This window comes from Lissotriton helveticus, chromosome 12, assembly GCF_964261635.1.
Source record: "Lissotriton helveticus chromosome 12, aLisHel1.1, whole genome shotgun sequence".
NCBI lineage: Eukaryota > Metazoa > Chordata > Amphibia > Caudata > Salamandridae > Lissotriton > Lissotriton helveticus.
This window is the reverse complement of record NC_136073.1, coordinates 914,783,461-914,798,584: the sequence shown is the minus strand read 5'-3', so window position 1 is coordinate 914,798,584 and position 15,124 is coordinate 914,783,461. Positions and strand designations below refer to the sequence as shown.

The window sequence follows — 15,124 nt, the reverse complement described above, 5'->3', positions numbered from 1 at the left end:
CATCTTCTTTCTTTGACAAAATATTGGAAGTCAATATTGAGAAGTCAATTTAAGTGCAGGTTGATGTCGTAATGTCAATGTTGTGCAGTCAATATAGGTTCAGATTGATTTTAAAATCTCAATATGGTGGAGTCACAGTACGTCGATACAAGTGCGGATCGATCTTAAAATCTCAGCATTGTTGAGTCGATATACGTGTAGGTTGAAAATAAAAATTACAGTATATATGTGTGCAGGTTGATATTAAAATCTCAATTTTGTGGGATCGATGTAAGTTAAGATCACTATTACAATCTTGATATTCTGGAGTCAATGTAAGTGCAGGTTGATATTAAAAACTTAGGCTCAGATTTACTAACATTTCACATAGGACTTGTATTACTTTTTAGACACTGCCCAGCCCAAAATGTATTTACATATTTACTGAACATCTTAAAACCCGATTTGCCTGGCTTTGCATGGCTCCGTAGGAAAAAAAGTAATGCGTCGCATAGCACTGCAGTGAGTTGCCTTGCGTTTGGCAGGCGTGCCATGGGTGGAGTATGGGCGTCCCCGGGTATCCAACGCTGGAAATTGACGCATTCCCATATTTACTTCAGGCTATAAACCTGTGTTTGCACCAAAATGGTACGCCTACCCAAGGCAGGCGTAACAAGGAGAAATATTTTCATTTCTCCTCATCACTCCCTCTTTGCAAGAGTGCTGCATTCTTCAGCACACATACAAATATACATCTATAGTGCAGAATGGTAGCCTTTCCTGCACAAAAACAAATCCTACTCACAACAAGAGCAACCTTACACCATGGGGCAAAGGAGCCTGTATTGACACTAGGCAGCCACAAGTGTGCCAGATCAGGAAGAGTGGTAAACAGCTCCATTTGTTTGTAAATATGGCACAATTCAGGTCTCTTACCTTGATGAATAGCATTGTGTGATAGATCAGTAAATCTTCCCTTAAGTATTTCAATAGAACACATCTTTGCCTAAAGCACAAACTGCAATTCTTTTAATTTAGCATGTGTTCTTATTTTCACAGATCAGCCATGGTGCTCACCTCCAACTGTTGAGTGATAAGATACAGTTCCCGTCCTTCATGCGTACAATGCCCAACGCAGATACCGTGAGTGTTGGGGTTTCCATGCTAGTGAATCACTTTGGATGGACTTGGATTGGACTTCTCTCATTGGACAAAGATTCCACCCAGTCAACAATGCTTCTTGTCAAGCAGGACATTCTGAAGACTGGGGCATGCATTGCTTTTTGGGAAGAGATACCCACACTGTATTCTACCACAAAGCTGCTTCATCTGGTAGAGGTCTTAAAAACGTCTTCTGCTAAAGCTGTGGTCACCATCTGCCCAGAGCCTTATCTGCTTCCTTTCTTGGAGGAAGTTGCCAGACAGAACATCACAGGAATAATTTGGATTGCTACTCATGTGTGGGCCAGCTCTTCTCTTCTCTCTGTTGTTGACTACTCCACAGTCCTCACTGGAACAATTGGCTTTGCTATCCGCAGGGGAGTCATCCCTGGACTGAAAGAATTTCTTTATAATCTGCACCCACTTCGAAATCCAGAGGATCTATTCACCAAAGAGTTTTGGGAAGTAGCCTTTGGCTGCACCTGGCCAGAAGTTTTCACTAACATCAGCAATTCCACATCTGAAGACTATCAGCGAAAACCACTCTGTACTGGGTCTGAGGACCTTCTGGGCTTGAAGCCTCATGTCCTGGATGCCAACAATTTTAGGCTAACGAATAACATGTACAATGCCATTTATGCTACGTCTCATGCTTTGCACAATCTTCTTTCTTGTCGGCCGGGCAAAGGACCTTTTCTTAATGGGACGTGTGCAAACATACATCACTTCAGACCTTGGCAGGTATTGTATTGCAACAATTATTCAGCCCAAACTATGCCTATGTGAGGTGTTGAAATGCTTGCTATCGCTATCGTCCATAAAAAATCAATCCACATCTCAACCAGCTCTGACGTCAACCTCGCCAACTCTGAACACCTTCACTTCCAGATCCACATCGACCCCAAGACCACACTCAGAGGCACCCTCCTCTACAGACCACCAGGACCCCGCGCAAAATTCAGTGAGGACATCACGGACTTCATCACTCCACACGCGCTCCCCTCCAAAGATTACATCCTTCTGGGAGACCTCAACTTTCACCTTGAAAAGAACAACGACCGCAACACCACCACCCTCTTGGACAACCTCGCCAACCTCGGACTTAAACAACTGGTCACTTCCCCCACCCACATCGCAGGTCACACACTCGACCCCATCTTCACCTCCAGCAATCATGTCTCCTTCAGCCACACTACGGATCTCCTCTGGACTGACCACAGCTGCGTTCACTTCACCTACAACAAGCCGAAACCCACCAACCACCTCCAACCAACTCTGCAAAGAAACTGGAACAAAATCACCATCGACCAGATCTCCTCATCGCTCCTTCTAAACACCCCAGCCCACTCTTCTAACCCAGACCAAGCCGCCGCCAACTTCACCCTATGGCTATCCAACACCGCCGACATTCTAGCACCACTGAAAAAACGTCAAAGCAAACCTGGCAGCAAGAAGGCCTCATGGTTCAACGATGATCTTAAGAAGTCCAAGAAACTCTGCCGCTCCCTTGAAAAGGCCTGGAAAAAAGACCCAACCACTAGCACCAAGGCCGCCTTCAAAAACGCTACCCGCACACACCACCAACTAATCCGAAAGGCCAAGAAAACAGCATTCAAGGATCGACTAGACAACAACGCCCACAACAGCAAGGAACTTTTCAACATCGTCAAGGAATTTTCCAACCCCTCGGCCAACTCCAACGACATCACCCCCTCTCAAGCCCTCTGCGACTCCCTGGCTTTATTCTTCCACAACAAAATTGCAGACATCCACAACAGCTTCGACAACCAACCCGGAGACCAACCCACCCAACCATATGGTGAACATTCTCCCCCCTTGAACACCCTCAACGATTGGAACCCAATCTCCACTGAGGACACCATCCGCCTGATGAACTCCATCCACTCAGGATCCCCCACAGACCCATGTCCTCACCACATCTTCAACAAAGCAGACTCCGTCATAGCACCGCACCTCCGAGACGTCATCAACGGCTCCTTCAACTCCGCCACCTTCCCGGAAAGCTGGAAACACGCTGAACTCACCGCCCTTCTGAAAAAACCCACAGCGGACCCCACCGAACTCAAAAATTACCGCCCCATATCGCTCCTTCCTTTCCCGGCCAAAGTCATCGAGAAAGCTGTCAACAACCAACTCGCCGCTTTCCTCGAAGCCAACAAATCCCTCGACTCCTCACAATCTGGCTTCCGAGCAAAACACAGCACTGAGACCGCCCTCATCGCAGCAACAGACGACATTCGAACTCTACTGGACAATGGAGACACAGTCGCCCTCATCCTCCTCGACCTCTCTGCAGCCTTCGACACAGTCTGCCACAGCACCCTTTTACAACGCCTCAGAAACATCGGAATACAAGGAAAAGCACTTGAATGGATCACCTCGTTCCTCACCGGAAGAACCCAGAGAGTCCGCCTTCCACCATACAAGTCCGAGGCCACTGAAGTCATCTGTGGCGTACCACAAGGATCCTCACTCAGTCCCACCCTCTTCAACGTATACATGAGCCCCCTTGCGGCCATCGCTCGCCAACACAATCTCAACATCATCTCCTACGCGGATGACACTCAACTGATCCTTTCTCTCACCAATGACCCCAGCACCGCCAAAACCAACCTACACGAAGGAATGAAAGAAGTTGCCGAATGGATGAAACACAGCCGTCTGAAACTGAACTCAGATAAAACAGAAGTCCTCATCTTAGGTACATCCCCCTCTGCATGGGACGACTCTTGGTGGCCGGAAGACCTTGGAAAAGCACCCATCCCGACAGACCACGCACGGAACCTAGGCGTTATCCTGGATTCTTCACTTTCAATGAACAGACAAGTCAACGCCGTATCCTCATCCTGCTTCAACATTCTTCGCATGCTCAAAAAAACATTTCGCTGGATCCCCACCGAAACCAGAAAAACAGTCACCCATGCTCTGGTTACAAGCCGACTGGACTACGGAAACACCCTCTACGCAGGTACTACCGCTAAAATCCAGAAGAAACTCCAACGAATCCAAAACGCCTCAGCCAGGATCATATTAGACATCCCGCGTAACGAACACATCTCTGGCCACCTGAAAGACCTCCACTGGCTACCCGTCAATAAGAGGATCACTTTCCGACTGCTAACCCACGCACACAAATCACTCTACGACATCGGACCAGAATGCCTCAACTCACGACTGTCCTTCTACACCCCCTCCCGCCAACTACGTTCTTCCAGCCAAGCCCTCGCCACTGTACCCCGCATCAACAAGACCACCATGGGAGGAAGATCCTTCTCATACTTGGCAGCCAAAACATGGAACTCACTCCCCACTTACCTTCGCCTTACCCAGAACCACCTAGCATTCAGAAAGCAACTTAAAACGTGGATATTTGACAAGTAATCCTCCTCCCCTCCCTAAGCGCCTTGAGACCCTCTGGGTATGTAGTGCGCTATATAAATTCTCTGACTTGACTTGACTTGACTTGCTTACATAGGTAGTGTTTGGTTGGTAGTGTGTTTTCTCTGTTTTTATTCTGTGTGGGATGTGGTTCCATGTTGTGTGTGAGGACCACCAAGGTGGTGGTTATTGTGATATGAGACACAGTTCTTAGCAGCGTGATGACTGAAGAAGTGTTAAAGACAGGCATGCATTTTATGTTTTTCAGCTTTGAGCTGCTCTGCAGGTCACATTTGGTATTTCTCATGTTCATGGTCCACTTAGCTGGTTACTGCACTGGGTTGACCACTCTATATATATATATATATATTGTTTAAAGTATTTGGGGGAAGCTTTACAAGCCCCTTGCGCCACAGGTGCGTCACTATTTATGAAGCACCGGAGGCGCATTTTTTTGCCCAGTATTTACAAGGACAAGAAAAGCCACCCTGCGTGGCTTTTCCTGTCCTTGTAAATATGGCCCCTTTGCACACAACACTTTGCGTGAAAGGGGTGTTCCATGGGTGTTGCTGTGGGTGTTCCCACGCAACACCCATGGAAACTGACACATTTCCAGATTTACGAGAAATCCTAAACCTGGAAAAGCATCTGAATGTTATGCCTTCCCAGGGGAGGCGTAGGGAGGCGCAACGAGGAGAAATGTATTAATTTCTCCTCATTATTTCCCTCTTTCAATGCATGCTGCATTGTGCAACACACATAGAACGAGGAACTCACCTCTGGTGATTGTTTATGTAGAGGAAGATGTCCCTTCCTGCAGATACATAACCTTTAAAAAAATTATGTGTTGCAAGTTCTTTGTGTGCTAATGCAGAACACGTAGGAGTTGAAAAATGCCATTTCAGATTGTTTATGTATAGGAAGGGACACCTTCCTGCACATAAAAAATCATCACCCATGCCGAAGGCATTTCTTGCACCATGGTGCAAGGGTGCCTGCGTCGGCACATGGCAGCTCATTGAGCACCAGCGAAGGGGAGAGCTTAGGAATGTAACATATTAATGTAAATATGTCACATCCCTGTGCTCTGAAAGTGCTGCAGCGTGTTGCAGCCAAAGGGCTTGTGGTGCTGCGCTGCTGCACTTTCTTGTAAATGAGTCCCTAAGTTTTTAGCAGGCATGTGCAAAAGGGGAAATTGGTGGAGAGATGGGTTGGTCTTTGTTAATATCATCTGAAATCTGATTATTGTTGTGAGAGGCCAAAAAGTGTCTAGTCGGGACCTGCAGTGGTGGACTAAATTAGAGTTCTCTGTAGGCTAGAGGCATGTAGAAGATCTCTTCAGTTATTCCACACCTGATCGGACAGTAATGGGTGGTTGATTGCTGTGGACTAGTACACTAGTGTGTGATGGATATGACCCTTAGCAGTTTTGTCTTATATGACTGTAAGAAGCAGGAATGGGAATTATTAGGCAGTCTGTATGAACTTTAGGGTCAAGCTTCTGCCCCAGAAGTAGCCTCTGTCCCCTTGGCATACCGTGCTGGAGAAGTAGTCCAACAAGAGTCAGCCCTCACGTTTCTCTAAGCAGGACCCAGTCTACTGACACAGCTACCCAGGATCCAAACTTCTATGCCCCCTTCCCACCACACAGAATCACCAACCAAAGGAATAGGAGCCAATCACGTAGCCTGTATCTAGCCAAGGGATACACCAACAGTGACACCCTGCACAATCTTGCTTCGCCTAGACTCCAAGTGCACAGCCAAGTTAGCAGCACTGGAAGGAGTGTTAACCTATCACTGTACAATATACGAAGACGCGTGTGCGATGTCACTCTAAGGCCACCATCGCCTCAAAGCCGAGCACAGTCAATGTCAAACTCCATTTCAATCAGTGTGATCATTGCATCTCCACAACACCTTCAAGATCCAGAAGGTGCAAGAATGTGGGCCCAGACATTTACCCTACCAGATACTCTGGAACAGGAAATTCATGCCAACATTGGATCCTCCTATGCAGGTTAGGATGAAGCAAGGTTAATTAGATGCATTAATGTCATTAGATCCTCCTATGAAAGCTAGGATGAAGCAAGGTTACTGAGATGCATCAATGCCAACATTAGATCCTCCTATGTAAGCTAGGATGAAGCAAGTTTACTTAGATGCATTAATGCCAACATTAGATCCTCCTATGAAAGCTAGGATGAATCAAGGTCACTTAGAAGCATTAATGCCAACATTAGATCCTCCCATGAAAGCTACGATGAAGCAAGGTCACTTAGAAGGATTAATGCCAACATTAGATCCTCCTATGAAAGCTAGGATGAATCAAGGTCACTTAGAAGCATCAATGCCAACATTAGATCCTCCCATGAAAGCTACGATGAAGCAAGGTCACTTAGAAGGATTAATGCCAACATTAGATCCTCCTATGAAAGCTAGGATGAATCAAGGTCACTTAGAAGCATTAATGCCAACATTAGATCCTCCTATGAAAGCTACGATGAAGCAAGGTCACTTAGAAACATTAATGCCAACATTAGATCCTCCTATGAAAGCTAGGATGAATCAAGGTCACTTAGAAGCATTAATGCCAACATTAGATCCTCCTATGAAAGCTAGGATGAATCAAGGTCACTTAGAAGCAATAATGCCAACATTAGATCCTCCTATGAAAGCTACGATGAAGCAAGGTCACTTAGAAACATTAATGCCAACATTAGATCCTCCTATGAAAGCTAGGATGAATCAAGGTCACTTAGAAGCATTAATGCCAACATTAGATCCTCCTATGAAAGCTAGGATGAATCAAGGTCACTTAGAAGCATTAATGCCAACATTAGATCCTCCTATGAAAGCTACGATGAAGCAAGGTCACTTAGAAACATTAATGCCAACATTAGATCCTCCTATGAAAGCTAGGATGAATCAAGGTCACTTAGAAGCATTAATGCCAACATTAGATCCTCCTATGAAAGCTACGATGAAGCAAGGTCACTTAGAAACATTAATGCCAACATTAGATCCTCCTATGAAAGCTAGGATGAATCAAGGTCACTTAGAAGCATTAATGCCAACATTAGATCCTCCTATGAAAGCTAGGATGAATCAAGGTCACTTAGAAGCATTAATGCCAACATTAGATCCTCCTATGAAAGCTACGATGAAGCATGGTCACTTAGAAACATTAATGCCAACATTAGATCCTCCTATGAAAGCTAGGATGAATCAAGGTCACTTAGAAGCATTAATGCCAACATTAGATCCTCCTATGAAAGCTACGATGAAGCAAGGTCACTTAGAAACATTAATGCCAACATTAGATCCTCCTATGAAAGCTAGGATGAATCAAGGTCACTTAGAAGCATTAATGCCAACATTAGATCCTCCCATGTAAGCTAGGATGAAGCAAGTTTACTTAGATGCATTAATGCCAACATTAGATCCTCCTATGAAAGCTAGGATGAATCAAGGTCACTTAGAAGCATTAATGCCAACATTAGATCCTCCCATGAAAGCTACGATGAAGCAAGGTCACTTAGAAGGATTAATGCCAACATTAGATCCTCCTATGAAAGCTACGATGAAGCAAGGTCACTTAGAAGGATTAATGCCAACATTAGATCCTCCTATGAAAGCTAGGATGAATCAAGGTCACTTAGAAGCATTAATGCCAACATTAGATCCTCCTATGAAAGCTAGGATGAAGCAAGGTCACTTAGCAACATTAATGCCAACATTAGATCCTCCTATGAAAGCTACGATGAAGCAAGGTCACTTAGCAACATTAATGCCAACATTAGATCCTCCTATGAAAGCTAGGATGAATCAAGGTCACTTAGAAGCATTAATGCCAACATTAGATCCTCCTATGAAAGCTAGGATGAATCAAGGTCACTTAGAAGCATTAATGCCAACATTAGATCCTCCTATGAAAGCTACGATGAAGCAAGGTCACTTAGAAACATTAATGCCAACATTAGATCCTCCTATGAAAGCTAGGATGAATCAAGGTCACTTAGAAGCATTAATGCCAACATTAGATCCTCCTATGAAAGCTAGGATGAATCAAGGTCACTTAGAAGCATTAATGCCAACATTAGATCCTCCTATGAAAGCTACGATGAAGCAAGGTCACTTAGAAACATTAATGCCAACATTAGATCCTCCTATGAAAGCTAGGATGAATCAAGGTCACTTAGAAGCATTAATGCCAACATTAGATCCTCCTATGAAAGCTAGGATGAATCAAGGTCACTTAGAAGCATTAATGCCAACATTAGATCCTCCTATGAAAGCTAGGATGAATCAAGGTCACTTAGAAGCATTAATGCCAACATTAGATCCTCCTATGAAAGCTAGGATGAATCAAGGTCACTTAGAAGCATTAATGCCAACATTAGATCCTCCTATGAAAGCTAGGATGAAGCAAGGTCACTTAGATGCATCAATGCCAACACTGGATCCTCCTATGAAAGTTAGGATGAAGCAAGGTTACTTAGATGCATCAATGCCAACATTAGATCCTCCAATGAAAGCTAAGATGAAACACGGTCACTTAGATGCATCAATGCCAACATTAGATCCTCCTATGAAAGCTAGGATGAAGCAAGGTTACTTAGATGCATCAATTCCAACATTAGATCCTCTATGAAAGATAGGATGAAGCAAGGTCACTTAGATTCATCTGTTTGTCCCCAAATGAGGCAGACAGAATTCTGCCTTTGGGGGAATGGAGGGAAGACTGAAGTAGAGCATCCAATAAGCACACACTATGTACATTCTGTTCATGTTGGCACAAACTGTAGCACATATATTCACACTTTGCACATATCTACATGCTGAGAGAAGATATTGCTTAAGTCCAATATTTTTTTAATTTGAAGTACCTCTTTAATGAAGCAGGGAACTCGTGTTTTCCTACTCATATGCCCTGTTTACCGCTAAGGGTGGTAAAACATTTTAAGCCATGGGTAAAAATGTATCTCTTCTGCTTCAAGGGAAATTGCTGTAAACAGCCCTTTTCAAATTGTTTATAATTTTGGTATTACCAATAATGTATTTTAGTTTTTGCATTATATGGCCAGGTAATGTGGAACTCCTACTGCTGATAGGGGTTGATAGTGAATTTGATTTGTTTTTTGTGAACTACTCACAAGTTATATTTTACATACTGCAGCTTACATCCACTTGTCCACCACCATCCTTCGCCCTATTTCTGATTTACTGAAAACAGTAGATCAGGCCTTACCTGATGTCATTCACCAAATCCTAATGAGTAAAGATCGTCCCGATGGGGAATTAACATTTTTAGGAGAACAGAGTATACAACAAACAAGTCATTAAGGTGATCAGTAACTTTTGGGTTACCCAGCCCTTCAGCAATACTGCAAACTGCTGCTCACTTATATTGTGTCCAAGATAAAAAAGAATGGTGAAATACTGTCTGAACACCCACAAGGAATCCATTGTTCATGACGCCACTTCTTACATTTTATCCTAAACATATCTGAACACTGAGCATGACTCAAATCCTTCACCTGACCCTGATCTCAACCAAAAACACTACCCAAATGCTGACCCTGCACCCATGTTTATTTATTTATTTAAGTAATTGATTAACTAAGTAATTAATCTACAAGGCCAAGCAGAGCATTTTATATAGAGCCTAATTCGAGTCTATGAACAGTTCAGTGGCAATATATGTAATTTAGATAGCAGCAGAGTGCAGGCTAACAGGCATCAAACTGAGAGATAACCATAGAAAAGTGCAGACATAGGAGGCGCCCCAACATACTTCCAGGATGCAGAGACTTACATGGATGAACAGATGCAGCAAAACCCTAAAATGAGACAGTGTTCCGGGCCTGGCTAGCCCAAGGATAGCTCTCACACCTCCCAAGATTCACACTACTTTCACTTGTTGCAATATTTTATCTTCCAAACTTCTAGCTTAAAAAGCTATAATTTTTAAATGTCTGTTTCTTGCACCAAACCCCCCCATGTTCACTATCCCACTGAGCACCTTCATGCTACTGTCCAGGGAAGGGGTTAAATCAGAAAGGATGAGGTGGAGAGGCGGGTGATCCACATGGGTTGATCCTGCTTCTCAATAACTTCAGAGAAGGCTCTTGACTGGACCACGTCCTTCCTCTCCGACAGAACCCAGAGCGTCCGCCTCCCACCCTTCCGATCCGAAGCCCCGACATCATCTGCGGCGTCCCACAGGGCTCATCCCTCAGCCTCACGCTGTTAAACATCTACATGGCCCCCCTCGCACAAGTGGCCCGCCATCACGACCTCAACATCATCTCCTACGCCGACGACACCCAGCTCATCCTCTCCCTCACCAAGGACCCACACACCGCCAAAACCAACCTCCAGGAGGGAATGAAGGCCTTCGCCGACTGGATGAGGAGCAGCCATCTGAAGCTGAACTCGGACAAGACGGAGGTCCTCATCCTCGGACCCACCCCCTCAGCCTGGGACAACTCCTGGTGGCACACTCTACGGAGTCCGTAGTCCTCTCGGTCCTTGACAACCTCAGGGAGGGGAGGGACACCAATTAATTCCAAGCTCTGGTCCTCCTCGATCTCTCTGCCGCCTTCGACACGGTGGATCATACCATCTTACTTTCCCGTGTCGCGGCAGCGGGGATCGGGGGTACGGCCCTGGTTTGGTTGTCCTCCTTCCTGAGGGACCGCACCCAGGCAGTTCGCCTGGGTGACTTCACTGCGGACTTTCGGAAGGTCCTGTGCGGGGTCCCCCAAGGCTCCTCCCTGTCACCGCTTCTGTTTAATCTTTACATTTCTCCCCTCATTTTTTCTTTACAACAAATGGAGGTCACCGTATACAACTATGCGGATGACCTTCAACTTGTCTTCAATCTGTCCTCTTCTTCTGCCTCTATCTCTAATTTCCAGTCTACTATGATTTTCATCAGGGACTGGATGGATTTCAACCACCTGAAACTCAACCCTGATAAGACCGAGTTGGTGCTGACAGGTGGTTGCTCCAGTCCCTGGTCTTCACTTTTTTGGCCCCCTTCCCTTGGTCCCTCTCCGGTCCCCTCTTCTTCGGTAAAAACCCTTGGTATTAAACTCAACTCTCACCTTACCCTTCACTCCCAGGTTAGTTCTGTGGTTTCTTCCTCTTTCCTGTCTCTTCGTACCATCCGCAAGGTCTCTCGATTTTTCACCTTTGAGGCCTTGAAGTTGATCATCCTTGCGATGGTCATCTCCCGCCTGGATTATGGCAACGCCCTATATGCGGGTATTCCTGCATATAGTCTCAGGCGGTTGCAGATGATCCAAAACCAGGCGGCGCGGCTGGTCTTTAACCTTCCTAAATCCTCACATGTCACCCCCCTTCTGAAACTTTTACATTGGCTTCCGGTTCGGGAACGTATCCAATTCAAGCTTGCATCTATTACTTACCAGGCTCGATTGGGTACGGCCCCAGCATTTATTTCTTCGGAGATTATCCCCTACTTGCCAGCGAGGGAGCTCCGATCTTCTTCTCAATCCCTTCTGATGGTTCCCCGGTTTCGCCGGAAAAAGTGGGGGGGCTCAAAATTTGCGACCCTTGCCCCAACCCTTTGGAACTCATTACCCCTTGATCTTAGATCTTTAACCCCATATTCCCAGTTTCGAAAGAAACTTAAAGCCTACTTCTTCAGTAAAATTTTCATTTAATTCCCTGTTACCCGACCTCCCTTCCCTGTCTTTCGTGGAGATCTGCCAGTTACAGCGCCATGAAACCGCTGGTGTAAGAGCGCTATATAAGAATTTTTAAACTCAAACTCAAACTCAAACCACACTGGGAACAGCACCAACACCCACCGACCATGCACCCAATCTAGTATTCATCCTCAACTCCTCCCTCTCCATGTCTAAGCAGGTCATCGCTGTCTCCTCCTCCTGCTACAACTCCCTCAGCATGCTCTGCAGGATCTACAAGTGGATCCCGACCGAAACAAGAAGAACGATGACACAGGCCCTCGTCAGCAGCAGACTGGATTATGGCAACGCACTCTACGCAAGAATCCCAGCCAAACACCTAAGACGACTACAACGCATCCAAAACGCCTCCGCCCGACTGATCGTCAACGTCCCCTGCCGCAGCCACATCACCCCCCACCTGAGAGACTTACACTGGCTCCTCATCCACGCACACAAAGCACTCCACAGCGCCGGACCAGCCTACCTGAACAGCAGACTCAGCTTCCACACCCCCACCCACCAGCTCCGCTCCGCCAGCCTCGCCCTCGTCACCGTCCACCGCATCCAACGAATGACCTCCAGCGGCAGATCCTTCTCGTACCCCACCGCCAGGACCTGGAACACCCTCCCTACCCACATACGGCAGACCCATGACCTTCTCCACTTTAGAAGGCTCCTTAAGACCGGGCTCTTCAAGCAGTAGCAGCAACCCCCCCTCCCCTCAGCGCCTTGGGACCCTCATGGGTAAGTAGCACACTTTACAAGTTCCCTGATTCATTGATTGATAATAATAATCAGAAGAGAGAGTGAACCCCCTAGTATGCTGCACTGAGAACTCCCAGCTCCCAAGTCTACTTACATGAGGATAGTATTTGTTTTGATAAACTAACTCTCACCCACTGATCTGTACAGTGGATGCTTCATCATAGAGTTCTCTCCCCCCCGATACTGGGTGTATCAGGCGTGCTCGCGACCCCAACCCTTCGGGCACTAAGTATATTGGGAGGGAGCTTGAAAGAATAAAACTGTCTCCACAGATCCTAGATTTGTAATTTAATATGGGTCCATGTCACAAGATTAAAAACTAGATGTGATGCCTTTGAAGTTTGATTACTCGAGCATCTTTCGCAGTGTCCATGTTTCAGCTACCTTTTTCCACCAGTCTCTGGTCATGTGGCTTTCCTCAGGACCTAAACAGGTCCCTACATTTCCAAAACTCCTTAAGTAATTTTGTCTTTCACAAGCAAACTTTGTTCACTTACAAAGACTCAAAAGCTTTCTTACAAGATGATCCTGGAGGACTTCCCCATATTCTTAAGGTAAAAAGAAAGGGAGAAAACATTCCCTTTAGTGACAATATCATTATTATTCTTAACTGCATGTGATCCATTTTCATCATTTTAAGCAATTGTGCTAATTGGTAGTTTCACAGTTTTGAGCAACGATTCTGGTGCTATGTGATCATGTGTCTCTGTGGTGTCCACCCAAAGAAGACCCCTAATCAACCTTTAATCCTTTACACTTTCTGTGAACCTTTTAAGTGCTCATAGAAAGTTGGCCTACTATTGCTCCATCCCGTTAAACATTTATGGTCATCAGAGTCGGGCAGACCCGCGCAGAGTGCAACCACTCAGACGCAGGTAGGCTTAGGGTTCGTACATGATCTTTATCCCTTGTCTGTCCCTCAGGGTTCCGGAGAGGGGCGCGCCTTGTAGTCACGCACTGTAAAATTAGCCAATGCTGCAAAGGCAGAGAGCTACACGCATTTGGCTACTTCTACGGGTAGTCGTGAGGAAGTTACGCTTCTGGTGATTAAGTTGGAGGAGACCACCAAAATAAGGGCATGGTCCTTTCTGGATCTTGCATCACTAAAGAATACACTGCAATCCAATAAATCTGTCTCTCTGCTTTCAGTCTGAAGAGTTCACCAGATTTCGGCGAGCCGGCGTAGTTGGCATATCAACTTACCATTGGTGAGCCGCGCACGAGAAAAAACTCCTCAACGGATGGAGTTTTGCCAAACTTTGTGTTGTATGTGCAACACGGAGAGAGCTAAACTCTGCAAACTCCTCCGACGAAGCGGACTTTACCGCCCACCCCTAGCTCTGATTAGGCATCAATAAACTTCAAACTTCCCTAATGCAGACCTGTCAACTAAATCAGCCTTTTCCCTGTCTGAGGAGGGGGCGGGTCCTTATGCCCAGAAGTACCTTAGATGCATTTTTGCCCCGTCCAGACCCCCAAACCCCCTGCTCCAAAAAAAAGACAAAATCTTGCTGAGTCTGGTGCCAATGTCCTGGGGTGTTATCACACCCCTTAATGAATGTTGTCAGTTCTAAGCCTCTGGAAACGAGATGGAAAAACAGTATTTACAGTGGGTTTCAGCACCTTTTCCTACCACTGTGTGATATCGGCTCCTCACCATGAAGAAAGTGGCCCTTAAGGGCCACCCGGGTTATCTACAACCACCTAATTGCCTTCTGTACAAATAAAGAGTTGGGCAGACAGTAGAGAATACAAAAAGCTATTTATTAGTAATACTCTGCCGAGGAGTCCAATCTGACCTGCACCCTAAGATGTCTGCAGAGGGACTGGCCCCCTAACAGTCTGCAACGCATAATCATTCCTCCAAGAACTCCCAACCACGCCCACAGGGGAAAGTTACCGGCTTAGGCCGAACATGAACAAAGGAGGCCCAGAGGATGCGCTACCACCTGCTAGTTGGGTACATGTTATCACTATCTCAAGGTTGCCTTGCTGGGGCTCGGTGTCTCCTAATGTGGGATCTGAGTTACGCACAGGGATAGGCATGGAAGGCAGAATGGCCTTTTCATTAGTAAGTCAGAATACAAACTTGAAAAGTAA

At 45.8% G+C, this 15,124-nt stretch overlaps 1 protein-coding gene across 1 annotated transcript in view; it reads left to right on the top strand.

Annotated features, from left to right (window-relative positions):
• Positions 1 to 15,124, top strand: part of LOC144798230 (extracellular calcium-sensing receptor-like) — a 102,272-nt gene that overhangs the window by 55,207 nt on the left and 31,941 nt on the right. Inside the window, exon 3 of the mRNA XM_078668978.1 lies at positions 1,039 to 1,881. Coding sequence (XP_078525104.1) covers positions 1,039 to 1,881 — 843 coding nt within the window. The remainder of the gene's footprint in view (positions 1 to 1,038; positions 1,882 to 15,124) is intronic.